General features: G+C 52.6%; 7 protein-coding genes across 7 annotated transcripts; 3 read left to right on the forward strand and 4 right to left on the reverse strand.

The window, feature by feature from the left end:
- Nucleotides 1–198: 198 nt before the first annotated feature.
- On the reverse strand, nt 199–2059 carry BO80DRAFT_437245 (uncharacterized protein; the record flags this gene model as incomplete). The annotated part of the gene is made up of 2 exons (XM_025720995.1): nt 199–1927; nt 1980–2059. The coding sequence occupies 2 exons, from the start codon at nt 2057–2059 to the stop codon at nt 199–201; spliced, it is 1809 nt and encodes a 602-aa protein (XP_025572479.1).
- Nucleotides 2060–3083: 1024 nt separating this feature from the next.
- BO80DRAFT_480567 (hexose carrier protein) lies at nt 3084–4726 on the forward strand (the record flags this gene model as incomplete). The annotated part of the gene is made up of 5 exons (XM_025723352.1): nt 3084–3398; nt 3498–3572; nt 3621–3981; nt 4013–4613; nt 4666–4726. The coding sequence occupies 5 exons, from the start codon at nt 3084–3086 to the stop codon at nt 4724–4726; spliced, it is 1413 nt and encodes a 470-aa protein (XP_025572480.1).
- Nucleotides 4727–5178: 452 nt separating this feature from the next.
- BO80DRAFT_447762 (Cupredoxin) lies at nt 5179–6849 on the reverse strand (the record flags this gene model as incomplete). Its single annotated transcript, XM_025721629.1, has 6 exons — nt 5179–5595; nt 5668–6215; nt 6247–6333; nt 6381–6525; nt 6576–6587; nt 6649–6849. 6 exons carry the CDS (start codon nt 6847–6849, stop codon nt 5179–5181), a joined length of 1410 nt encoding a protein of 469 aa, XP_025572481.1.
- Nucleotides 6850–10067: 3218 nt separating this feature from the next.
- On the forward strand, nt 10068–12384 carry BO80DRAFT_167041 (MFS phosphate transporter). Its single transcript, XM_025713915.1, has 3 exons — nt 10068–10580; nt 10629–10939; nt 10999–12384. The coding sequence occupies exons 1-3, from the start codon at nt 10267–10269 to the stop codon at nt 12318–12320; spliced, it is 1947 nt and encodes a 648-aa protein (XP_025572482.1). The 5' UTR covers nt 10068–10266; the 3' UTR covers nt 12321–12384.
- A 3508-nt stretch (nt 12385–15892) lies between these two features.
- Nucleotides 15893–17966, reverse strand: BO80DRAFT_480584 (uncharacterized protein; the record flags this gene model as incomplete). Its single annotated transcript, XM_025723353.1, has 4 exons — nt 15893–16115; nt 16161–17257; nt 17488–17714; nt 17762–17966. The coding sequence occupies 4 exons, from the start codon at nt 17964–17966 to the stop codon at nt 15893–15895; spliced, it is 1752 nt and encodes a 583-aa protein (XP_025572483.1).
- Nucleotides 17967–18243: 277 nt separating this feature from the next.
- Nucleotides 18244–19446, reverse strand: BO80DRAFT_427650 (uncharacterized protein). The gene is made up of 5 exons (XM_025720066.1): nt 19154–19446; nt 18854–19101; nt 18710–18803; nt 18591–18663; nt 18244–18544 (listed from the first exon to the last, which is right to left on the reverse strand). The coding sequence occupies exons 1-5, from the start codon at nt 19320–19322 to the stop codon at nt 18409–18411; spliced, it is 720 nt and encodes a 239-aa protein (XP_025572484.1). The 5' UTR covers nt 19323–19446; the 3' UTR covers nt 18244–18408.
- A 1313-nt stretch (nt 19447–20759) lies between these two features.
- BO80DRAFT_467262 (putative multidrug resistance-associated protein) lies at nt 20760–25632 on the forward strand (the record flags this gene model as incomplete). The annotated part of the gene is made up of 12 exons (XM_025722839.1): nt 20760–20972; nt 21027–21776; nt 21824–22103; nt 22158–22391; nt 22435–23165; nt 23221–23383; nt 23429–23764; nt 23811–23934; nt 23977–24164; nt 24220–24835; nt 24880–25329; nt 25374–25632. 12 exons carry the CDS (start codon nt 20760–20762, stop codon nt 25630–25632), a joined length of 4344 nt encoding a protein of 1447 aa, XP_025572485.1.
- Between the last annotated feature and the right edge of the window lie 121 nt (nt 25633–25753).

A 25753-nucleotide genomic window follows, 5' to 3' on the forward strand; every position in this document is an offset into this window, starting at 1 on the left:
ATGGCATTGATGACACCATCTGTAGGCCATTCTATAGGCAGTCTATATCACGATATCGATTATGAACGGGGCTGTTGACAATCGTTGGTACTTAGTCGGCTCAGCAACATAGGCACCCACCGGAAGAAAGTGGGATGCGTAGGGTTTCCTTGCCCTCACTGGGGGATAGATTTGTTCCAGCTCAACCGAAGAATAAGGCTAGTAATCGATGGGGGTGAATCCGTGGACTAGATGCCATGTACCGCTGATAGGGTCCCGCTCGTTCCGCAAGAAGTGCATAAAGCTTTGCTCACGGTATGGGCTCCACTTTGCAATATCTTCCTCCGCTGTACCTGGCGGAAAGCCGTCTTGGACCCGGAAGATATTGATGGGTTTGATGCGTGCCTCTTCCGGGATGAGACCTCCGGTTGTTCCGGGTTTCATTTCTGAGCCCACTGAATATGGACTCGAGGCGTAGTCCAGATCGGGAGTGGCGGGATGGCTTTCAAGATCAAACCGGAATATGTCGCTACTGCTGTCTGGGCGATTAGATCCGTTGAGCTCATCCGTCGATTCCGGCATTATAGAACCGGTCGTTCCTTGAGCTGTCTTCCTTTTCATCCCGTACATGTCTTCTACTGCAATGAGCGTTTCGAGCAACCTTACTCCCGTAGCGCATTTGTAGAACCCCTGCACCGGAGGCGCCCGGCCTGTCAGAGTCAGCGCCATGCGTCGGAGCCGGGGCTCTCGGCACCTGAGGCTGGTGAACCAAAGTGGCATGGCAACGCTGAGTTCAATGGTAAGCGGCGGTTGGGAGCCGTCTGATCGAGCCGAAGCATCTAGAGCGACGCCAGCCTGCTCAATGATATTCTGGAATTGTGGTAAATAGGCGTCGGTCGTCGTCTCTAATAACGATGTGGAAGTTGCAACCATGATGAATAGCATTTCGTGATGAGTAAGGAGAAGAGCGCCAGTGCCGATTTGCTGCGGTGATAAAGCATCTTTTCGGCGCAAGGATTCCATCAAGTCGGTAAACGCCGCGTGCCAGACCTTTAGCCTGGCTAGCAGGGTCGCTTGTTGGGTCAGAATCTCGTAGGGTAATTCAGAGGGATGAAACATCACTAGATGCCCAAGGCAAGTGCGTTGAAAGAGCTGAGCCTCTGCGGCCAAGATAGAGATGCCTTCGCGAGCGGATCTGAGGGAGGCGAACCCTTGTGTCAAGGCATGTTCACTGTCGGATAGCAAAGCACCCACAGGCACTGCAGAAAAATTCAGCGCAATTGCTCCCAGACGGACAAAGATCGGGACGATATTATTCTCCAACAATACAGCTTTGGAGGAGTCTACCGCCCCGGAGGCGATTTGGGCACGGAGTGTGAGAATGAGTTGCACCCCGTGAGTATAAAGCCGCGTTGCCTGTTCAACGCCCCCCTGAAGGCCTTCAATGCACATGAATAGTACACAGATTACCAGTCCGACAAAAATGTCTCCGTCACCGCGATCCAGTCGCTGACGAACGGAAGACACGGAGCGTGAATACCAGCCTAACGCATCCCGGTGGTTTTGATTGAGAATGCGGAGATCTTTCTGGCGTAGAAAGGCAATATCCGGACATGGTTCAGGGCTCTCAAACAAGGCACTCAGGGAGATGATGGCATCCCACACGGCTGGTTCACTCCGGGAGACTTGTGGGACGATGGTACTCCAGAAGTCAGTTTCCAACCCACCCCCGACGAACAGAGCGGTGTGTTGGAAGTAGTAGGCAAACGCGCGGCGTTCTCGCCACACGGTATTTGGGGATGATGAAAGAGGGTTGTCGAGGATAGAGTCGGTGGCAGGCGCGGAGGAAAATGTGCCGAATGTGGTGCCTTCGTACTCGCACTTACGACCAGTCTTGGTGCACCGGGCACAGGTCGGCTTTTCTTCTCCGCATTTGACCCGTCGAGATCTGGAACGTTTTAATGTTATATTCACTTGATACATTAGAAGCAAGCTCCTACTTGCAAGTTTTGCATCCCCGTCGTGATCTCAGGGGGCGAATTGGACTGCCCCGCACACTGGATGGCGGGCTGACAGACATGTCGCCAGCATTATCGGTGGAAAAGTTTAAGAGAGACTGTAGGGGCCTTCAGGTAAGGGGAGGGAGTGGAGGCTGAGAATGTTCCAGGCTCTCAGCGGCTGGATGGGATGGAAGATGGTCAGAGGCAGATGATCATGTCAGGGTGTGATTGGTGGGGATAGAGGTGGTCACGTGGTGGTGAGATAGGGGAGGCATTACCGCCATGTTGTGCAGGTGAATCAGGGCCATCTTTTCCCTATATATCTAGGGAATATAAAGAGCCGTCCAATAGATAAAAGCGATGAGTTCCTTGTAAAGCTCCCCACTGTTTCCTGCAGCATGGTTTCCCATCGCCTGCCTTTCCTTCTTCATGCCTTCGCTCGCCTGGAACGTGTGGATCAAATGATCGGAAAACACGGAGTGCAGGTTCTAAAAATGGCCCAGGAAGATGATGATACCAGAGGATTACTAACGACTTGGACGGACGCGTAGAATGGAACTGAAGAGAGGCAGGTTAATATTCAAAAGGCAGCCATGACACGGTCACGTGGTTTGAGAGAAGCATACTCAAACTGCTGGCTTTAGTATGCGCAAGACCGATCTATTGCTTAAATGGTGCCGTCCATACACTCCAACACAAATCATAGCATACTAAAAAGGGTACAACCCCCGGGTCATTTATCCTCTGTCACACAACATCTGTGCAATGGACATCACTCGCTCAGTGAAATCAGCGAAAACGGGCAATAATTACCCGCGCAGGCAAATGCAGTATATTCTCCCGCGACGCTCGCATTGGCTGCACATGTCTCCCAGGATGTGAGATGTAGACGACCCCAACCAATCAATCGGCAGCATCAGCGGCTCGATGCGGGGAAATCTGGGGTAGATCCATTCCGGGGAAGATGGCCCAGCGGATCGGCAATTGCTGCCATAGCCGCGTACAAGTCGGTAATTCTCCCCGATATGAATACATCTCCTAAATCGGGGAAATGATACTACTTACCCACATTAGGGCTTCAATTTGAACTAGTCCATCTCAATCATGACTGACAGGTCTAAAGACGATCAATCGTCTGAAGTCCTAAAGAATTTTGCAACAGCCGAGCATGATGAAACCGTCGGCACCATCGAGTCCACCGATGTGGCCTACAGCGCGGGCGGAATTAGCGATCTTTTCCGCTCATGGTATGTCTTTGGCTCGGCGGCGCTGGCATCCCTTGGAGGGTTCTCCATGGGATACAATATGGGTGTGATTTCTATCGTCAATGTGATGAAACAGTTCCATCAAGCCTTTCCTCGCTCCGAATCAGCCTTCGGAAAGGGCCTCATGACCGGTATGATGTTACTCGGCGCCTTCGTGGGCTATCTATTCATGTCTTACCTCGCGGATCGAATCTCCTGAAAATGGGCCTTGACCGTCGTGGTGGTGATCTTCGACATTGGTGCTATTCTCCAGACCGCAGCCCAGAACTACGACATGCTCGTGGCAGGTCGCTTCATCGGTGGGATTGGTGTAGGCACCCTAGCCATGGTACGTCCATCCAACCCATCCCATCTCACATACTAACCCACCATCAAGGCGCCCCCCTCTACATCTCCGAAGTCTTCCCCCCCCCCCGAACTCCGCGGCATCCTCCTCGTCCTCGAATCCATCTCCATCACCCTCGGCGTCGCCATCGCCTACTGGATCACCTACGCCACACGCTTCGTCCCCAACGAAGTCTCCTTCCGTCTCCCCTTCGGCCTCCAAATGCTCACCGCGACCATCCTCGGCGTCGGCATCCACCTCTTCCCCTACTCCCCGCGCTGGCTCGCCCTCGTCGACCGCCAAGACGACTGTCTCTCCAGCCTCTCCAAACTCCGCGGCCTCCCCCCCACCGACCCGCGCATCCAGACCGAATTCCCACACCATCCTCTCCGAAATCACCTACCAGCGCCTCGTCCAGCAGCGCCGACACCCCGGCGCAACAGGCCTCAAACTCGAGCTCGTCTCCTGGCTGGACCTCTTCTCGCGAGGCATGTGGAAACGTCTCGCCGTGGGCTGTGGCGTCCCTTTCTTTCAACAATTCTCCGGAATCAACGCGTTCATATACTACGCGCCGACGCTCTTCGAATCCCTAGGCCAATCAGACGACATGTCGAAGATCTTATCCGGCGTGTTTGATCTCATTCAGGTTGTTGCAGCCGTGTTATGCGCGTTCATCATCGAGAAAGTCGGCCGCAGGGCCCTCGCTATCTACGGCGCGTTCGGCATGGCTCTCGCGTACATCATCATCGCCATCCTATCAGGCCTCTACTCAGATAATTGGGAAAATCATGTCGCGGCGGGCTGGGCCTGCGTGGCCATGGCGTTCATTTTCATCTTAGTCTATGGAGTATCGTATTCTCCGCTAGGATGGGCCTTACCGGCAGAGGTATTCCCCAATGCGTGTCGATCGAAAGGCGTCGCGTTGGCGACGTGTACTATCTGGTTGGCGGATTTTGTTGTTGGGATTGTGACCCCGTCTATGTTGGCGGATATTGGGTATCGGACGTATGTGTTTTTTGCGGTGATGTGTACGGTGGCGGGCGTGTGGGAAGACGTTGGAGGAGATTGATGGGTTGTTTGGGGATGGGGGGGATAGGGAGGAGAGGAGGATTGTGAGGGAGGCCATGGTCGCGGCGGGGGATTTGGGGGGTGTTTAGATGATTCTCAGATTTATGGTATAGTGGTGACTTGATATGTTGGTTAAGGCTTGATGATGCTCAATGATATACTTGAATGAGTGTCATTGGATGTATGTTGGAAGAAGAAGCCACTGGCTTTGTGGTTATCTCATATGTAAGAGGATCCGGAGAATCTTTCGTGGAATAACGATTGGCAGAATGTAATGTGCGTCATGCCATAGATTGACAGTCCGTCCAGAACTGGATGAATGATAGTTGAAAAGACTAGCGTGTATCCGATGTGTGTTCCTTTAGGCCAAGTTAAACACTGCTCCCTAAAACTAGATATGGACACTATCTACCCCCCATGACTGTACTGATGTACGCAATCACACCTGAGTAGAACATTCCCTACTGAAGAGAATGCCATTCGTACTCATACCCATATGAGAGAGAAGCTCATACTTTATACACTTTGCCCACCGCACATCTCAAACCCCCGAATCATCCTGGAATCGTTCATCCGGAAGACAATGATTATCCCAGTCTTTGTACCAAGTTTCCCAATTCTTACACCCATCTATAAGCTGCTTATATGCATGCCGAGCCGGCCACCCGTGGATCTTTTCCCTAACAGTCTCCCGATCTTCCAGAATCTGCAATGCCAGTCCCCCAGACGCATGCCAGGCAATATGGCAATGTAGGAGCCAGGCCCCGGGGTTGTCGACCGGGAATGCAATCACGATATACCCATCTCGCGGCAGCAAGACCACATCCCGACGAGCGGGATTGTCCAACGTGAAGGTGTCGATCCATTTTTGCATCCGCCTGGGATGTCTAATTAAACTATGGTTGAAGGGTTCGTAGGATTGGGCTAGTAGCGCGAAGTCGTGTCCGTGGAGGTGGATCTGATGAAGATATGCATTAGCTGGGTTTTATATACCGCAAGGGAAGTAGTGCAGCGGCGATAAGGAACTCACCGGGTGCGCCGCAGGAATCACCGAATCGCCCTTCCTCCTGGGTGGTATCTGGGTCTGATGGCCCCCGTCGATCAACATGTACACCCATGTCTTATACTCTTTGCCCGGGCTCGGCCAACCGGGCTTACCGGGCGAATCGAGGTCCCCCCGAGTAGAGTCAACCGGGCTATCGTCTTTTTCGTCCTCGCTGTTGACTTCAAACAGAGCCGCGTTTTCCGGCCACTCACTCTCAGGCCTGTCCGTATGGCTGATTGTGGGATCCTTGTAATCCACCCAGGCAGCATGATTTATGAGCTTCCAGACCGAGATGTTTGGCCCAGCTGGAATGTCGCCCTCGGGTTCCGGGAGGAGCGTGAAGTTCGCTCCTCTCATGACCTTGAAGGGCAATTTGACCTTGTGCAGTTGTTCTGGGGTAGGCCTGGGTACGGTCCATCCGATTACCGGCTCGATGTTCGTGTGGTCTTCGTCCCGGCACAGGGTATCATAGTCGTGCTTGCCGGTGGTGGGATCGCGGGTGACGTTGTCGTCGTACAGGAGAATGCCTTTGCCTCTCATTGGGTTCGCAGGCAAAGTTCTCACAGTGCTGGGCGGGCTCCGTTCGGATCCAGTAGCTCGGTTTGTGTTCGCCCTGCTTTTTCGTTTCCGGGATCCCGTGGTATCGTTGACCTAGCACAGCGTTAGGATGTAACTTTGAGCGTCTTGGCGAGCCTTACCAATGCCGATATGCAGGAAGTTCTTCTTAAAGGGCTGGATGGGCACCAAGTCCGCCCCAATCACTTGTAGCTCATAGTCATCGATGCTAAAAATGTATGCCGTGTCCGTGGACGCGTTGATCAGTCGGAGAAGGATTCTCTTGCCCTGGAGATGATCAGAAACGTGTTGCGCTGCTGAGTCGGAATATAGCTTACCGGCTCGACTTTCTGTTTGTACCGGTTTCAAGGATATCGGCCTTGGTAGCTCCCTGCGACGCGTTAATCCTACGATCGAGATAAAAGCTCGTGGCAGCGACCGACCGTGGTTATTGATGAGGATGCTTTCCATCTTGATTGGACCCTGTACCTTTTCCGAAATCGTGGCCCAGTGCCAATCCTCAAAGGCACTGCAATTGTTGTGATCCGCAATCATCAGAGGGTACGTGGCGTCGTCGTAGTTGTCCACCGATGTAGGTCCGTAGATCCTCATCGGACCTAGCAAGCCATCGGTGTATTGGAGGCTGTAATGGGTGCGAAAATGGAGGAGAAGCTAAAAAGGTTGACCACCGCGGTCAAGCAGGATTCCAGAAGCATTCTGAATCGGGTGTCTGCCGTGTCCCGGCAGCCCTAGAAAACAATGGATTGTCATTTCATGTCTATCCGAACCCATTTTTTCGCCGAGATCAGCGGACAGTCAAATAGCTGGGGGCTCGCAAAGCCTAGAACTGCGGATAGAAGATGGTTTACAGCTCGCTCTACGTCAAGGACTCTCCATGTGGAGTCCGATATCATCACCAGGTTGCATATTGTGAAGTCGGTTCCACCTCGCAGCCACGGATCTATTCTCCGAGAGTGGAGAGGCCGTGTTCGGTAATCTGTCATGCTGGATTGTGTGCGGTTCACCCGCTCGGTTCCCCGCATTCCGATTTCCCCCCAAGCTAATCTTTCTGATGATCACCGCATGCGATGCAGCAAGCAGATCAGCTTGTTCCAGCACGTCATTTGCACAAGTGAAGGATGGAATGCGGCAGAGTATAGTGTGAAATAATATCGGGTGAGAGAAGCGTGACAGCTGCTTAATCTACTTGTCTTCGGTCGGCAGCTAAGCTTCCAGTCAAGCAAGCAGACAGGGCTGCCCCGCAGACACGGATGGGACCGCGCAAGGGGTTCCGTGGTAGGAATGTAACACATGACAGCTGACGTTGAGACTCTTCATGTACGATGGATTCCGCGGACAATAATTGCAAATCAGCGTGTACGACGTCGCGTCCACCTGTCTTCCTTGCGGAGAACACCCGGATTAATCACGATGCAATGCATACGCAACCAACCGATTGCCTCCAAGACATGCGATCAAAGACATGCGAGGACGGACAGTATTGGAGGCTCAGATACGCCAAATAACAGCGCGTCGCTTAGCCAGGCGCACATATTGACATTGTGGTGGCGATGTCTTCTCGAGGTATGCTGATCATGCTCGTTGGCTGGTGAATATGCGACCGCGGATGGCAATTAGTTGCTCGTTGATATAATCTACTAGGCTATATCATGCTGTGGCAAGTGAAAGTTTTGTTAGTGGTCTGTGGCAAGAGTAACGGGTCTCTGTATCCAGGCTCACGATGTAGGATGCATGATTGGTAGTGGTCAGTCTCCAGAAATCAGGACCGCCACAGGAAGAATCAAGGGCCAGAAAGAACGGAAGGTTGCGTAAAGCGATCTGAAGCTTCAGACTACCGTTGTAGTTCCGCGTAGAGCATGAAGAGAGTTAGGATAGGTGAAATACTGTGCGGGACTAAGAAGAGAAGTGATAGGGAAGGCCTTGTCGCATGTTCGCAGAAGCGGTTTTACGGCACCCAGTCCACGCATGCAGAGCACTGCAGGAAAGCATGCACAAAAGGTGACAATGTGCCAAGAAGAAGCAGAGCCTGCAAGAGTAGCCTGATACTAGTGGCAACGCTGGCTTACGCCGCTGGCGTGGGCGGATGGACGTAGGAGTGCGCGTGGGGGCGACTAGTTGACTCAAGAGGCCTGACTGCGAGCGATGAGACGCCAGGCGTAATCAAAGTGGGCAAATAAGATGCTGATCGTCGGATCCTACGGCCATGCCGGTCAGCAGCCAGGGGCGCCGTAACTTGCAGGACCCTAGGTGAGGTTGGTCCAACCGGTGGGGAGGTCATCAACTCTCGGGCGTCGGGCTGAATTGGAAGATCCACTCGTGGATCAGATGCAGGGAACAGTTGTAGGAGCCTGGAGACTAAAGAGTTCATCGGAGTGGATTCCGGAGGTATCCTAATGGGACGATTGATGCTGCCGGGCGAGCCGTTGAGCAGATGGTGGTGCCTTCATGTGGCAAAGGTTTCAAGCTTTGCCGTAGACTCCAAACCAGTAGGCCGTGATTACCACAGTGAGTATGGGAAAAGGATATGGCATCTGATTTGATGAAAGGACCATGGACGATCTGGTCATGGGAGGGTAGTCCTTTGATGGGATCTATTGTCAGAGTGTGTACTTTTACGACGAAGGAGCATATTCTTACCACCACTGCATCCCGACTGGTCATAGGACCCGAATGGAGCCAGCTTGGACATGGTTCATGCCATGAAGCCGTACTGTGTATGGGGGTGTATGAAAGGTATGGAATAGGTTCATCGTGAACAGGATACGAGGCTAGACTCGATGGGGTCGCCCGCTTGGCGGGTGCACGTGCTTCTCGCCGGCCGTCAGCAATCAGGGGCCCCCATGATTGGCTGGGTCTCGGCCAATCACAGGCGCACCGTCGCGGAGCGAGGTCCATGGTGGTTCTGGGTCGACGCAAGAGAGCCACGGTGATGGGCACGAGGGACCCAATCTGAGCCGAGAGTGGACCAGGGGTCGCGGAGGTCTGACCACCACGAGATTAATTTCCGATGCGTGTTTCCTGGAACGACCGGAGCAAGCAACGACAAGCCGGGGACAAGCCAGACAAGCCCAAGCAAACCAGACAAACCAGACAAACCGGGCGAGGCCAGACGGCAAGGGGGCACGTGGTGCCAAGAAAGCTTGGCCTCTCGCTGTCCGCGACTGCAGCACGTGCCCCCGTCCGGCCCTCTCATTAATCCACGCCCAAACGCCATCCCTGCTCCTGCATTTGCTTTCCCCCTCCTCAAGCCATCCGGCTGGTCGCTCGGGGGGTGGACGAATGTCCAATCCCCTTGGCTGCCCGTGCCATGCCGACGGCTATGTCCGCCTTGAGGTTACACCGGCCACGCTTCTGCTGTTCTAGAAAAAACTCTCAGCTACCATACATGGCGCAGATTTCGGCTAATAATATCATCAGTTACACGGCACAGCCAGGGATGAGAGTCAGGTTGAGAACGTGCTGTATCGGGGTCCGCCGTCTTGTTACTTATCTCCAGCTCGGAGGACCCCAGTTTGCGACCAGTACGGAGGACGACCTACTAGTTCACTGTAGTCTGTCCAGCTGGGCTGCCCCCACCCCCCTTCTCGCATCGACCCGCTCCAGGCACTAAGGACAGTTACATTGACCAAACCACTGCGAGGCGACTAGCAGCTGCAGTGGCCTGTTAGCCTCGCCTCCGACTGTCGCGTGTGATGACTACGCGACAGCTCTCGCCAACCACGTGTTGCGATACGTCCCCCCCCCCACTGACCAACCACAGCGGAGACCTGCGCAACGTGCTGAGGGCCATTTGAGATGCATGAATCGGTTAGCTGACAGGCTGACACCGCGACAGCTGGGCTGCACGGAATTTTCGATCGCTTCCTGATACTTAAATCGAGGGATCGCCGCTGTCCTGGCTGACCCTGCGTGCCTGCCATCTGCAACTTGAGTCCACCAACCCTCATCTTCATTGCCAGTCCCATTCCTCCTCTTGTGCAAAACATCCCAGCCAGAGGATCTTTTACAATGGCGGACTTTGGCCCTCGTGCTCCTCACGGGCCCGACATGAGCGGCAAGCAGGACTTCCCCGAGATGAACCCCAGCGAGAAGGAGGGCTTCGACCGCCTCCTCCGCCCCGACGACAGCTACACCCCCGAGGGTGTCTACTGGGCCGATCTGCCTATCGGACAGCGGATCAAGTTCGTCTCCTCGATCGAATCCAAGGAGCGTGCCCGCGAGTGGTCAGCCCTCTGGGCCGAGATTAAGGCGGATCCCCTTTCCCCTATCATGGGCTACATCCGCAATACCATTATCCCCGGTGCTGGTATCGGTCTCGAAGGGTAAGCACCCCCATGGTGGTGATATGTGCATTGTTCTGACATGACCAGTTACGTCCTCCTCTCCATCGGAAACATCTCCACCCTCTTCCAACAATCCTTCACGGCGTGCTGGGACAAGTACGAGATCTGTAACAAGCAGTGGATCAACGCCATCACCTACCTCGAAATCATTGGTATCATCATCGGACAGGTTCTCGTCGGTGTCATTGGTGACTGGGTCGGCCGTCGCTACGGTCTGCTCCAGGATGCCTGGATCATGTTCCTCGGGTTGGTCATGCTGACCTGTGCCTGGGGTGTCACCCAAAACGGCTGGGTGATTTGCTATGCCTGGTCGCTCTTCATCTACGGCATTGGTGTCGGTGAGTTCCTCTCAAATTCCCCCCAGAGATGAGTTCATCATTGACTAACGCTTCCTCAGGTGGTGAGTACCCCATGACTGCCACTAGCGGTATGGAGAACGCAGTTGGCTCCGGCAAGCTGTCCACCCGGGAGGATCGTCTTCACCGTGGCTCCAAGGTTGTCGGCGTCTTCTCCATGCAGGGCTGGGGTCAGGTCCTCAACCAGGGCCTCCTCATGATCTTGCTGCTCATCTTCAACGCCGGTAGCGGACACGAGCCCATCAGCGAGACCAACGCCCAGTGGACCTACCGTATCTCCTTTGTCATCCCCATGATCGGTACCTTCTGGCTCATCTACTACCGTGCCTACCACATGAAGGCGGCCAGTAAGCAGCTCGCGGCCACCAAGAAGCGGGCCTCGGTCACTGGTTACGACACCGAGTCTCTCCGCCTGACGTTCAAGTACTTCACCCCTCGTATCCTCGCCACCGCAGGTGGATGGTTCGCCAACGACGTTTTCTTCTACGGTGCCAAGCTCTTCTCCGGCGATTTCATCAAGGTCATCAGCCCCGGCACCAAGGACATCTTTGTCACCTGGCAGTGGAGTTTCATCAACTGTGTCGTGACCCTGTCCGGCTATTATGCCGCCATCATCTTCGTGGACAACAAGCTCTATGGCCGCAAGTGGATGCAGATCATGGGCTTCTTGCTCTGCTTCATCGTCTACGTGGTGCCGGCGTTCCACTACAAGTACTACACCGAGGCCGCCCACATCCACTCCTTCCAGGCCATGTACTTCTTGGGCAGTTTCTTCAACCAGTTCGGCCCCAACTGCGTCACCTTCCTGGTCGCGGGTGAGGTCTTCCCCACTCCCATCCGTGCCACTGCCCACGGTATCTCGGCTGCCTGTGGTAAGCTGGGAGCCCTGTTGGCCGGTATCCTCTTCAACTACATCGACACCCAGACCAAGTTCTACTTCGTGCCCTGGTGGGGTCTGTTCGGCATGGCCCTGACCTACCTCTTCCTCCCCGACACCACGGGTCTCGACCTCAAGGAGCAGGAGCGCCGCTGGCGCTTCATCCGCGAGGGCCGTGAGCACGAGTACCACGGTGTGGCCGTCAACCCCAAGCACTTGTCGGTGTGGGAACGCTTCCGTGGCGCGGGCAAGTACTACGACCCGGAGCTGGACTACCAGCAGCGCATCGAGGAGTACCGCGCGGAGTGGGAGAACATCATGGCGCGCCGCAGCGAGGAGACTAAGGCCGCCGACGACGACGTCGACTTGGCCCTGGTGGAGGATGACCTCCTCGAGGGTTCGGTGCACAACTACTTCCACCGCACCAGCTCCCTGACTAAGGACCGGAGCGTGGAGAAGGTCACCGAGGCGGAGCCCTTGAACTAAAACACTGCACTTGATTGCGCACCTGCCCGATCGGCATGAAAAGGTGATACCCATACCCATTATATACCCGTCGCTTGGCGATCTCTTTACCGCTGGATAGAGGTTTCTTCTAGCCCTAATTCCTTGTTTATAAATTCGATGTCTGGATGGTTGAATGTGGAGCTGAGACATGAATCGTGATGTGCTTAGTATTACTGTATTTAATTAATCGATCGGCTCTATCTGTAGTCTGATAATATGTCAATCCACTTTCACACAGTGATTCCAACTAGCATTTACACAATGGGAGCATCTTACGCAGCGATCTCCTTAGAAGCAACCATAGCACAAGACCAGACCTTAGACCTCTAGCAAAGCCCCCATTGGTATCTCCCGTCATCTCCTCCCACAACTTCAAGCACCATATCAACTACCCCAAACCCATCCCGGAAGCAGCATGCCACTCAACAATCCAATGCGATAATTCAATCTCTAAAGTAAAATCCATGACACCCAAAATAGCCAAACACGCTGATCTCCCGATTCCCCACACGTGGATTGACTCCGATGCCAATGCTTGGCTAACAATATCCGTGTCTTGGATAGAACTCAATCGAACACGCCACACCTTGGCTCATCTTGGCTCGAGTTAAGCTTCACTATTCAACCAAGCTTTGTGGTTTAGAATAAGCCTCGTGTAGGTGTGGATGTAAAAGCTTACTCTTGTTAGCTGCGTGGGGATAGGGTCGTGGATAAATTGGAGTAGTACTTGCCGTGTTGATGATATATAGGAACACCACGCACTCAATTTGGCGTTCAATGAACTTGCTGAGCAAGAGGAAGCTCAACAAGGGGACTTTATACTTTAGCCTGTAGTATATGAGACGATGAATGAATACCCTTCAAAGCCTCATTGATATTGACTGTCACGTCTCAGGCACAACTGTTCTGCATCAGGTGTCAAGGCCACAAGGTTATATCTGTTTTGGTATTAAAGCCATCGCGAGAGGGACACTTCTTCTTCCGGCCATCCATGGCCAGACTCGTCAGTTATCATCGACCAGAGTCTTCTCAGGTCGGAATATCAAGGGTTCACCCGGATATTTCCCCGGAGGATTCCTGCTTTTAGCAGGAATAATCCCACAGAATCAGCGACATAGGCCACACTTCTCCAGTATATAAAGAACCTCAAACTCGATCAACCTATCCTCCCCAGCTCCCATCACAGAAGTCACCAAATTATATAACCACCCCATAGCCATCGAGCCCTGGATAAGCCCGATCTTCTCCGACTATATAGCCAACAACCTGAAAACAGCGAGTTGCAGACCGACTCATCCAGGACTCCACATAACCTACCATTTCTATTCCAAGAAAGCCCACCTCACTCGGGATCCACAAGACTCCACGCTTCAACTCGTTATCTACAGTTTCCTTCCGTGGCAATTACCAAGGCATCGTCTGCCATGGGCCTATCGAACTGATATGTGTCGCGTTGTGTCGGACATTCCGAAGAGAAAGACCACGATATTCCTCCCGTTGTTGGTTGGAATGAAGGGTTGGTTGGTAGCATCTCAGTGGCAGTTCCTTTCTGGTTAGTCATGTTTGGTTATTGAATCCTGCTGGTATCGGGAGAAGTTAGAGAGGGAGGCGGAACGCCGAAGTCATTGTGGCGGAGAACAAGATGGGTATATTTCTTGGACTCGTCGATTCCTTGGTGGGATCTTTTGAGCATGGAAGATTGAAGTTCAGCAGAAGGCAGTTGAGCAAGCCCGATCAGGTTCGGATGATTGAAAGCGCAAAGCTGTGAGCGTCAAGGTCACAGTCGATTCAGCAGAATGGGATGGAAGGCATGGCGTTGTTGAATTGCGGATGGGGCTGGTCTATTTTCCGATACACAAAATCGAATCCGAGGTTAAATATACTGACAGGGTGGGTTGGGGTATACCGAGTGTTGCATGGACTGAGATGCCCCCTCAAGCTGTGCTGGAGTCGATGTGAGTTTGACCAAGATGTGAGTGGGGATGGTCGTTCAGTACAACAGCTAGTTGGCTGGGCTCATTCTCTACAACATAAGCAAGTCACCGGCGGAGTCTCACTACCGAGAGCTTCATTCACAACAGAACAACCTCCATATCGGGTGGCATTTATGGATATGGGTATTTCCCTGTTTCTCTTCAGAGAACAGCCACCAAACCCCTTCACTATATCGGTCCGTACACGCACCCCATTTACACCTCACAACTATAAACACCCCAAAGGATGCGGAGTGAGAGCTCTGGCGATGACTATCCCTCTTGCTCCACTGCCCCTGACTCCCTGTTCCACGCAGCCACTGAAAAATACCACATGGCCTTCTCTACCAATACCGTCAAGGCAGAATCCAAGGCACCAGAGCAAGCCCAATCATCTCCAGGTTCATCCTCAACGAGAATCAAACCTTAAACGCAAGATCTCAGGAGAGATTGCTTGCCACCTCCCAATCTCGCCCTCGACCAACTCAGAACAACCCTTCTCCAGCCTCGAAACACACCCTCGCCTCTTCTTCTTCTCCACCCCCTCCAGCATGTTATTTACACCTCCCAGGGCTCTGAAAAAGTCATACCTTATACCTCCGCGCAAGTTGCCTGCTCCCCTTCAAAGCCGGCAAACTCCAAACCCTAATCTCAGTTATCTTCTACAACACCTTCTCAGCAATGACTTGGACTATCCATACAAAATGGCATATTTATCCTCCCACCAGATGTGAAAGGCCAACTCAGACGCACACCGTGGATACCTACGTGGAATTCAAATCCACATGACCATCGAACCTATTTTATTGACCAAAAGCCGTCAACGCCGAACACATGCTGAACTTCATGGCCGTATCTATTCCAAATGGACAAAGAGATGTCCCCACATATATGCACCCGTGCAGCGCATTCTCATCGAAATGCCGATCCGTCAACAGGAACCAAAACGTTCAGCTATTTAGAGTTCAAGGCTAAAGTGCCCAAAATAAGGATGACCCCTGCCCAGATCAAGCCACTCAAACAGACCTAACACTCGGGACAGTTACATGTCCAAGCAGGTGATGGTGGTTGCCGAGGAATATACAAAGAGGGAATCGATTCGGGATGCAGTTGCCAGTCTTCCTTCCCCGGTAGCCTGAGGAAAAGAGACACATAGACGAAGCGCAAGGTTCCATAGCTCGGCTTCTAGACAATTGGCCTGTTTTATTCATGTATCTGGGAATAGCCTGCTGCTTGTGCGGCAGCTGTCTTGGTATATCACTCAACAATGAACCGGGACGAAGTCTCGGAGGATAAGTAGCCCTCGATGAGGGCTAGGTTATCGTTTGTGTGTATTGTGTTTGCGGGGTGGGGTATATTCACCGATTTGGTCTCAGGGGTCGTGGCATATATAGAATGGGTTGGAGGAGTCCCATCTGAAGATTAGCAGACAAAGTTTGGAATATGGATTGATATATGACTATCATATGATGACAGCTTTATGGTCGGGATTGTCAGAATATTATGGTTTACTTTATCGGCCAAATTGTATTGTTTCATGAGATTGAACAGCTCTCAAATTGTAACATCAGGAATACCCTAGCAAATAATCCCCAATAATCCCGGAGAGCCCTTCACCTGCCTCAGAATATACTCCGGATCGAGTCTCTCTATATCAAAGACATCCCCAGATAACGTCCCAAACAACGCCGGCCGCAGTACCCCCCAGACAGCATCCCCGAACGCACGCAGACTATCTCCCTGCGACGACTCAAGCAGCGAGATAAAACAGGCGAATGCTCCCTCAGTAGGTTTGAACAACCTAATGAAGTGTTAGCTGTGTAACCATCCCAGTAGACAGACCTACATAGTATCCGAGACTGGTATATCGAAGCCCCCACTCGAGCTCCGACCCACCATGAGTCCTAAAATCCCTTTCCCGAACTTGTCAATTAATGCATGCAGTCGCTGACCAAGTTTCCTGAGTTTTTGAATTCTCCGAAATTGCTTCTTGTATTCGTCCGTGCTAGGGTCCATATCTGGGAAGATGTCTTTCATCATGGTCTTGGATACATTGGCGTCGCCGTGGTGGACCGGATTGCCGAGACATTTCTGCCCGATTGGAAACGAGGCTGGAGTCGAGTTGGCGTAGCCACTGCTGGATACCGTGTCTGGGCCACCACATTCGCGGAACAACTCGTAGATGTGGTACCATTTCATAAGTTGCATGGTGCTGGCGCTGTGTTCGAGCTGCTCGATGAGAGAATATCTTCTAGCTGGTGAGAGACCGTCCTGGAGACGGCAGGAGTGGCAGCTGGGCTGTGCTCTTATGTTGCAAATCATGCCGCGGAGGGAGACTATTGCATCAGGACTGCCCATGGTAATTAGCAGTGGTAAAAGGGGCTTGATGGACTCGTGGGTTGGGCTCCGGAGGGCGTTATGGATTTCGGGGGTGAAATATGTTTCTTCTGGGGGCGGGAGATGTTGCGCAGAGCATTTCATTCTTTCCTTATTGAGAAATTCGCGGAGGGTGGAGTCAGGAATAGACGTATTTGCCGAGGACTTGGCCTGTTCATCCCTCTTTTTAAGGCTGCCTTGAAGGTGGTTAGACTCCGGTGCGATCGTAGCTCGGGGCAAGCGAGGTGAACATAGAACAAGACTGGATACGGCGGGCGAGTCCTGACGAGGGAGAGTCTGGATGATTGGATCATCAGTGGAATATGAAAGTGATGATTCGGCAGTCATAACTCCAGCGTAATCCGGGATAATGGACAAGCCATCCGTGGACATTTGGCTGTCAAACATAGAGAGGTTGACAAAAGGGTCATCGCAGATCAACTGGGCGTCACTGAGATGGTGAACGCTTGTTGCAAGGTTAGGAGGTATCTGATCTGTCTCAGTGATTGAAGGCATTAAATCCGAAAGGCTGTCAAAGGTTGGATCGATCATCGTGTAGTCATTGTCCTGCAATTCGACATCAGCTGTCGGCAGTATAGACCGGCCTGGAGCCGGCTGTGCAAAATGGCTCATGGCGGCTAAATCAACACCTGACGGTTCTTCGACTCTCAGCTCCTTCAAGGCTGCATTTGTGATCTTAGAGACAGCCTGACAGATAGGTTCAGAACACCAATTTGAAATCTGGGGATCGTTGTGTACGAAAATGCTGCATGGAAGTCAGCAGAAGCCCAGGCCACTGCATAGACGTACCGAGTAATCACCCCAAGGGTTGTGCCAATAGTGTGGCTCGCGGTATCCAGAAGGACTGCCCCTATGATCGCGTTGATCGCGTATCGCAGGACGGTGGACGACTCCGACCCAGGCTTCGAACTGTACTTGATGCACTGACTGATCCCCGTCCGTTTGGCAGCAAATGTGAAGTGGTCTTTCCGGGTAAATTCAATCCTCAAATTTGCCTTGTCCTCTGATGCTAGTCATTATGTGCCATACCATGTCATGAGGCAGAGTCACCCTTGCTAGCGCCCATACGCATCAACAGGATCATCAAGAGGGTGTCAAACCAATGAGCCCCGATCTGTGCCAGGGCTCTATTGCCGTCATCACGATCCTCCCCTTCGCCCCTAGCGGCTGTGAGTGCCTGGTGGAGGTAGTCCTTGGATGCGAATCGGTAGTCGATGATCTTCTCGACCATCTCGACCTGCGCCTTTGATGCCATTGTCTCAGTCACGAAGCTGTAAGATATGGTTGCTTGAACACTTGATCGTCTGCTTCGCTTGGCCTCGAATTTATTTGTTGGATTTTGAGTCACTACGTGGTGGAGGGAGGGGTACCGAGGTGGAAAGGAGAAAGATTGGAAATCCATGGAACCGCAATCCTCATGATCGGGTAATGATTGCGCATATCGGATTCAACCGTGGATGGCCGTTTCCATATCTAGAGAACTCTGCTCCCCGCAGATTGGCCTCGTGGAGATACAGCTGTCTTTGGAGTGTCTGAAAAGGAAGCCAGAATAGGTCCGTACCAGGAACTATTGGCTCACTGTCTATCTCTATTAACAGAACATTAAAAGTCATTATACACTTCGCTCATAAAAGTACAAGTCATATCTGATTGCACATCACAATTCGGCACATAATCACACACAATGTCGGCATGATTCATTCCCCCGGGACTCGTTTGTCCGCGACCTCGGCGTCGCCATCGCCCACGGCGCCGTCTTCCAGTCGTCGACCGTAGCCAGACTTGGGTCCAAATTGGTCATCGTGTCGCTGCGACAAGAAGAGAATGACAGTACTGCGATTGTTAGCTGAAGCTCTGGATCGAAAAGGCATAAACGTACCCCGCGACCGTCCCCACCCATCCTGGCCAGGCCAGCACCGTCGATGCGAGCGCTCTCGGGTTGGTTCGATATTCTAGGCCGGTTAACAGTGATAACGAGGTGGCATCTGATACACATACTCAGCGAAGGCTTCTTGGATGCATCCTCCCAGAATGCCCGAGCAGTTGCCGGATCGGTTCCCTCGATCCGGGCACTGCCGGTCGCAGTGACGATCTAGTCACATCAGTCATCCTATTCTATAGCTTCAAATCGGATGAGCCTACCGTCATCGTCAAAGCCGAGCTCAGCATCATCACCGACACCACTACCGCGCAGATCTTCCATGCTAACCGGACGGATCGGCTCTCGTGACGTTCGGGCCAGAAGAGGTCGAAGAAGAAGGCACCACCGAAGATGAATGCCACTGCAATGCCCACAAAGATATTATACGAGGCGGCGCCGATGAAGTCATTGTTGTACACGGATATCCCTGGATGACCGCTTTGGATTTCGTCTTGTTGGTCGAGGTAGTCTATCGCAGATAGTCTATTAGCAGGGATCAGATATCGAGCCTGAGTACCCACCAGACAAGGCTGCGGTTCCCACGGATTCGGAGCAGACACAGAGTATCATCGCCAACTGGTATACAATCATCTTGGTGCGACGGAGATGATATTCCCGGGTGAACATGTAAGAGCCCTTGAATTTGCGCCAATGGATCTCATGGAGATCCAACCCCCAGACGACGGCCATGCTGGAAGTTAGTGGAGAGTAGATGGGGAGAGAAAGCAGCGTGGCCCGCGCGAACCATTCTCTTATAAGCAATCGACCGAGACGCTGGAATGACGAGATGGAGTCGGGACCACGTCAGGGCTGCTGCGTTGCTGCACGGAAGGGGAATCTTGTTTTGTCAGGGTCTCCGGCCCGGCGATCCGTGACGTCAGTCGGGTCCAGCCCGATCCACTGCACTTTGGGAAAGGTACCTCATCCGCCGACTTCATTGGCACCCAAAGGGGTTTACACGTGCCGGTGGCGTTCCCTGGCCTTTTTGCTGATGGCGTTTCCCTGGGTTGGACCAGTTGGACCAGTTGGACCAGTTGGACCCAGTTGGGAACCTGCTGAGGTCACGTGATGGACAGGCCGCCTTATGATGCCGGAGGTGGATATCCTCAGGCCAGATTAGTTCTTTGTCGACGGTACGAGGAACTATAAGCTCGGTGTTACGCATCGTCTAGTACTATGTAGTGGGTGATGGAGGATGGATCGGTACCTCTGGAACCCACCGAGATGTCTTGCCAGTTGCCACCAGGACACCAGGCACACATGCCGCAATCGGCGTCTGCTTAGCTAATCAGACCTTCTCGCACCGTGGAATCCAGAATCGCACAATGGATCGATTCCAGGAGGACAAGACGGATCCCGCGGTCGCAATTCTGTGGCGATGATGTCAAATCACGAAGCCCTTCCTCCGAACACGAGCGAGGCCGCGAGACGCGTCAAGCATCTCCACCTTCCGCCGGAGCTACCGACCGGTAAATCCGAGATTGATTCCTCTCTACTACTGTTCTCCTTGCGTTTCTTTGCTGTTTGATCATTGCTGACGTTCTTTGTAGTATTCATTGATGTCTTGGCCCCTGACCCTACAATAGGTCAGCTCTTTCCTTCCATAGTCGGGCATGATATCGTGAAGCGTCCGATGGTGGTCGCAAGTGGCCTGGATCTTTCTCCGCAGATGCAACTGATTGGATGATGAAGTTTGAATCTCATCTGACAGCTGCTCTTTGCTGCAGGGCAAATGTAGGGCTGACGATTCACCCGAAGGATCCGAGGGAGGCCCTTCTAGCCTTTTGATGACCCCTTACGCCTATACGACAGCTAGTTGGGAAGCCATATGATTTCCGATTTTCCTACGTAACTTGCTATGCCAGGTTGACTACGTTCTATCTCTCGATCCCTTTTTTCGAACATTTTACACCAATGTCGATGATCGATTGGTGTCTTGTAGGAGCCTATCTTACTGGCCGCCAGCACAGCCTCAGGGAAGCAAATCTAATTAAACATGGTTATCTACCACCAATCACGCCAATGCCGGCGTTAGCGCCCAATTTTTCCCCAATCTGGGGTATAAAGTCCACATCTGCCGACTTTCTTCATTGCCAGTATGGCTTACTGCTGGGCTGATCCAGCACTATGCCTTCAACCTGTATCGCGAACAGCGACAACTACTTTGGCCCGCGCGTAGACCCAAATTGCCGCCGATTCGATTTCACCCTTTTGTTCGAAGATGCCTTCTTCGCGATCCTCCCCGCAGCTCTTTTCACCCTGCTGCTACCGGCTCGACTGCAGATGCTGCGAAGAGCCCCGGTCAAAGTGACCACGTACCGACTGGCTGTATACAAGACGGTATGAAACCTCCCCCCCATGTCGTAGCTGCTAATTCATATATTCAATGCGAAGATCTGTCTAGTCACCATTTTCACACTGCAGATAATCTACACTGTATACCACCTTCGCACACCTGTCCTGCACACGCGACTCGCCACCACCTCCGACATCCTAACCATCATCGCCACCGCAGCCGCAACCTTCCTCTCCGTGATCGAGGACCAGTGCTCCATCGAGCCGTCCAATCTACTTGTAGTCTATTTCTCCGCCCTGACCCTCCTCGACATCCCCCGACTCCGCACACTATGGCTCATCCCAGGAGCAGATATCTGCCGGGGGCTATTTACCACGATCTACATTCTAACTGTGATCGCTCTATTTCTCGAATCCATGCGAAAGCTCAAGATCTTGCGAACTGTTTACCAGAACGTGACCACGGAACAGGTAATTGGCTTCTGGGGCCGCAGTTTCTTCGTCTGGGTGACGCCGTTGTTTCGAGCCGGGTTCTCTGATATTCTTTCGGTAGAGGATTTACCGCCGCCAGATGAGGATTTGCGAGGTGATGCGGCACGACAGAAACTGGAAGAAGCCTGGGTAAGATCGAAGGGGAATCGCCGACTGCTCAAGGCCGTCTTTCGTGCTTATATGTGGCCCACTCTGTCAAGTATGGTACCGCGTTTGGCGCTGAGTGCGTTTACCTTCTGTCAGCCTTTTTTGATCACTTCGGCGGTGGATTATTTTGAGAAGGATTCGACGGCGGAGATTAAGCAGTATGGGAAAGCGTTAGTGGGCGCTTTTTTCCTGGTGTATTTGGGGATTGCGGTAGATACTCTCTGGGCTTGGTGAGACGGAGCTGACGAAGAATGCAGATTTCGACGGCTGTCTATTGGCGTCAGGTGTATCGGTTGATTACTACAGTTAGAGCCGGGTTGATTTCGATGATTTATCATCAGACTACTCGCTTGTCGGGCAATGATGTGAAAGACACGGCGGCGCTTACGTTGATGGGCACGGATGTGGAGCGGATAGGCAATAGCCTGAGATTAATCCACGAGACATGGGCGTCGATTGTAGAGGTGGGTGTGGCTCTGTATCTTTTGGAGCGTCAGATATTTCTCGTCTGTCTGGTACCTGCTGTCATTACAGTTGGTACGTGGACCGTCCTTAAAACTCCTTGGGCTACCAAAGAACTGACATCTCCAGTCTGCATTCTCGGAACACGTCCAATCTCCTCCCGCAGTGGAAGTGCCCAGAAAGCGTGGGTCGAAAAAGTCCAAACACGAGTCGCCGTTACATCAGCCATGCTGAGTGACATGAAAGCCGTCAAGATGCTCGGTCTGACAGATGTGCTCTTCGATCTGGTGACCAAGCTGCGAAAAGCCGAGTTGGAAACGTCTTCCCGCTTTCGCAAGCTATTCATTTCCATGGTGGTGCTATGTAAGAGTCCTGTTTACTATGTGGATGCAGGCTGACGTATTAGCCAATATTCCGCTTGACTTTGCGCCGTACGCTACGTTCGCTGTATATGCTATCATCTCGGTGGTTCGGAATGATCGGTCTCTGTTGGCTTCGCAGGCGTTCACTTCGCTGTCGTTGATCTCGCTGTTGACGTCGCCGTTGGTGACTTTTGTCCGGGCAGTTCCTCAACTGGCCCAGTGTGGGGGGAGTGTTGAGCGGATTGAGACATATTTAGAAAGGGAGCCGGCTGCTGTTGGTCAGCAATCACCAGCATCCTCTTCTACTGGGATTCTTAGTTCTCAACCTCAAGCTGTGGAACTTACTACTCATGCCAGGGCACAGTCGTCAGACGCCTTGGTTTCGTTCAATGGTGTGGATATCGCATGGACACCTGATACCGAGCCCGTGCTCAAGAACCTTCATCTGGATATCAAACGGGGAATTACCATGATCATCGGGCCCGTCGGGTCGGGAAAGTCGACGCTTATTGAGAGCATCTTGGGAGAGACAGTAATACAAGGAACCACAAATGCACCGCTTTCCAATATTGCATACTGTCCCCAGAAGCCCTGGATCGTCAACCACACTATCCGCCACAACATCACCGGTGGAACAGAGTTCGATTCGAAGTGGTATGGGTTCTGTGTCTCGGCATGTGGTCTGGAAGATGACCTGATGAGTATTCCTGGTGGCGATTTGCACATGGCTGGCAGCGATGGGGTTTCGCTGAGTGGAGGTCAAAAGCAACGAGTGGTATGTCAGACCCATCATCACCTACCCTTCTATTCTGACAACCTGATTACTGCAGGCTCTCGCACGCGCACTCTACTCCAGACATCCGATTCTCCTGCTCGATGATGTCTTTAGCGGTCTGGATCCCAAGTGCACCAGCCACATATCATCCGCGCTGTTCGCTCAAACCGGGTACCTTCGTGAAGCAGGGATCTCGGCTATCCTGGCGACTCATACTCGTATGGCTCAGCACCCTTTTACTGGATCCATCTGACATTTTCCAGAGTCTCTGATTCCATACGCCGATGAGATTATTGTCCTCGACAAGGGCGTTACTGCCAGGGGGTCTTATCATGACATCTTGGCCAGGACACCGGATATAGCCGCAAAGTCTCTGCTGCATACGAATGAAGCGGCTATCAGTGCGGATGGTGCTCGGATGGGGCATACAACCGCCCAGACAACCACGGTTCAAGATAGTCAGACACAAAAACCCGACTTCTCTCGCCGTGATGGCACCTGGGACGTGTACAGATACTATGCTAAAAGCGCCGGCCTCCGCGTCACCATTGGCTTTATGACCTGCTCACTGGTTTCAACTTTCCTGAAGAACTTTTCAAGTGCGTGTTATCCCTCAACGTTCTCGAACATTCCTAATTATACCAGCTCTGTGGATCGAATGGTGGTCCGAATCCAACGCGAAAGATCCAAATGGCCGAGTTGGGTTCTATCTCGGACTGTATACAGTGTTTGCAGTTCTGAATGCTTCTGGTCTTGCCATAGCCTGCTAGTACGTCAGCCCCCTAAGTCCACACCCCAGCTAACAATATAGTCTCCTCTTCATGAAAGCCATCAACGGAACAGCGCTAGGACTCCACACCGACCTCCTCACCGCAACCCTCAACGCCCCATTCAGCTTCTTCCAAGCAACCGACACCGGCACCCTAACCAACCGCTTCACCCAAGACATGGACCTCATCGACATGACTCTTCCCATCTGCCTAATCAACAGCTTCGGAAGTAAGCCCCCCCCCAATCCCCTTTCCCCAACAATTGATCCCATTAACACCTCCAGACGGCTCCTCCACCGTCATCAAACTAATCATCCTCTGCGCCGTGGGCAAATACATGGCCGCCACCTTCCCCATCCTCATCACCACCTTCATCCTCATCCAATCCTACTACCTCCGCACCTCCCGGCAAGTCCGTCTTCTCGACATCGAAGCGAAATCACCCCTCTACACACACTTTACCGAAACCATCAAAGGGATCTCCACGATCCGTGCGCTTTCCTGGCAGGATGTCTTCCAAATAGACCTCGAACAGAAACTCAACCATTCCCAACGACCATTCTACATGCTCTTTTGCATACAGCAATGGCTTAACCTTGTTCTGAATTTGGTTGTTACCGCTATGGCGGTTATATTGCTGGCTATTACCACTTCGATGAAAGAGAAATTCAGCGCGGGAGCTATCGGAGTCGCGCTGAATATGGTTCTATCGTTCAATCAGGAGATTGTTCGGACTGTGCAATCGTGGACTCAGCTGGAGACGTCGATTGGGGCTGTAGCCCGTGTGCAGAAGTTTCAGGAGGAGACGCCGGCGGAGGGGGTTGGGTTGCCTGTACCGCCGGTATATGAGTGGCCGTTCGAGGGGAGGGTGGTGTTTGAGGGTGTTACGGCGGGATACAAGTATTTCTCCCTTCCCATGTATAACTGATGGCTAATGTGAGAAGGGATACGTCGGTGCCTGTCCTCAAGGATATTTCCCTGACCGTCTCCCCCGGCGAAAAACTAGCCATCTGTGGTCCCTCCGGAAGCGGCAAAACATCCCTCATTATGGCTCTTCTTCGAATGATCGACTTCCAAGGGGGGCGGGTGACCATCGATGGTCGGGATCTAGCATCGTTCGAACCAAAAGATATCCGTTCCCGAGTCACGGTCATCCCCCAAGACCCGTTCTTCATGCCCGGTACCGTACGGTTTAATCTCGACCCGCACGGGGGCGCATCCAACGAAGCGATCGAGTCTGCTCTTCAAAAGGTCGGACTTAGAGACCGTATCCCCAGTCTCGACAGCGCGCTAAATGCGCATGACTGGTCCGGGGGAGAAAGACAGTTACTTGCGTTGGCGCGGGCGTTGGTGATGTCCAGTCGGGTATTGGTGCTGGATGAGGCGATGAGCAGGTACGTCCTTCTAGGGGTATGTTGTATGGTACTGACATTGTTAGTGTGGATGGGGAAACGGAAAAGCTGATGCACGGGGTTATTGAGAGGGAGTTTGCACGTCATACCGTGATTGCTGTGATGCATCGGCTGCAGTATGTTGATCGGTATGATCGGGTGGTGGTGCTCAGGCAGGGAGAGGTGGTTGAGTGTGATAGCCCTACCTCCCTGCTGGCTCGGGATACGGAGTTCAGAAGACTCTATACATCTGTCTGCAGTCCCTACAGTCCTTCCCTTGCTACACCCCAGCCAGTTCTATCCTAGCTTCCTAGCTAATCCCCTCCAACATACCACACCAGCTCTCCTCTCTACCATAAACACGTACCCCTCATAAATAGAACCTACATAACCAGAACCTCCTCACAGCACCTCCTGGTCACCTCGA

Source organism: Aspergillus ibericus (genome assembly GCF_003184845.1).
Source record: "Aspergillus ibericus CBS 121593 unplaced genomic scaffold BO80scaffold_38, whole genome shotgun sequence".
NCBI classification, from domain to species: Eukaryota; Fungi; Ascomycota; class Eurotiomycetes; order Eurotiales; family Aspergillaceae; genus Aspergillus; species Aspergillus ibericus.

Coding starts and splice junctions, on each gene's coding strand:
- BO80DRAFT_167041 (XM_025713915.1), top strand. CDS start 10,267: ATGGCGGACTTTGGCCCTCGTGCTCCTCACGGGCCCGACATGAGCGGC. Junction 10,581..10,628: donor GCTGGTATCGGTCTCGAAGG/GTAAGCACCCCC, acceptor TGACATGACCAG/TTACGTCCTCCTCTCCATCG. Junction 10,940..10,998: donor CATCTACGGCATTGGTGTCG/GTGAGTTCCTCT, acceptor ACGCTTCCTCAG/GTGGTGAGTACCCCATGACT.
- BO80DRAFT_427650 (XM_025720066.1), bottom strand. CDS start 19,322: ATGGCCGTCGTCTGGGGGTTGGATCTCCATGAGATCCATTGGCGCAAA. Junction 19,102..19,153: donor GGGAACCGCAGCCTTGTCTG/GTGGGTACTCAG, acceptor TATCTGCGATAG/ACTACCTCGACCAACAAGAC. Junction 18,545..18,590: donor TGGGTGGGGACGGTCGCGGG/GTACGTTTATGC, acceptor TAACAATCGCAG/TACTGTCATTCTCTTCTTGT.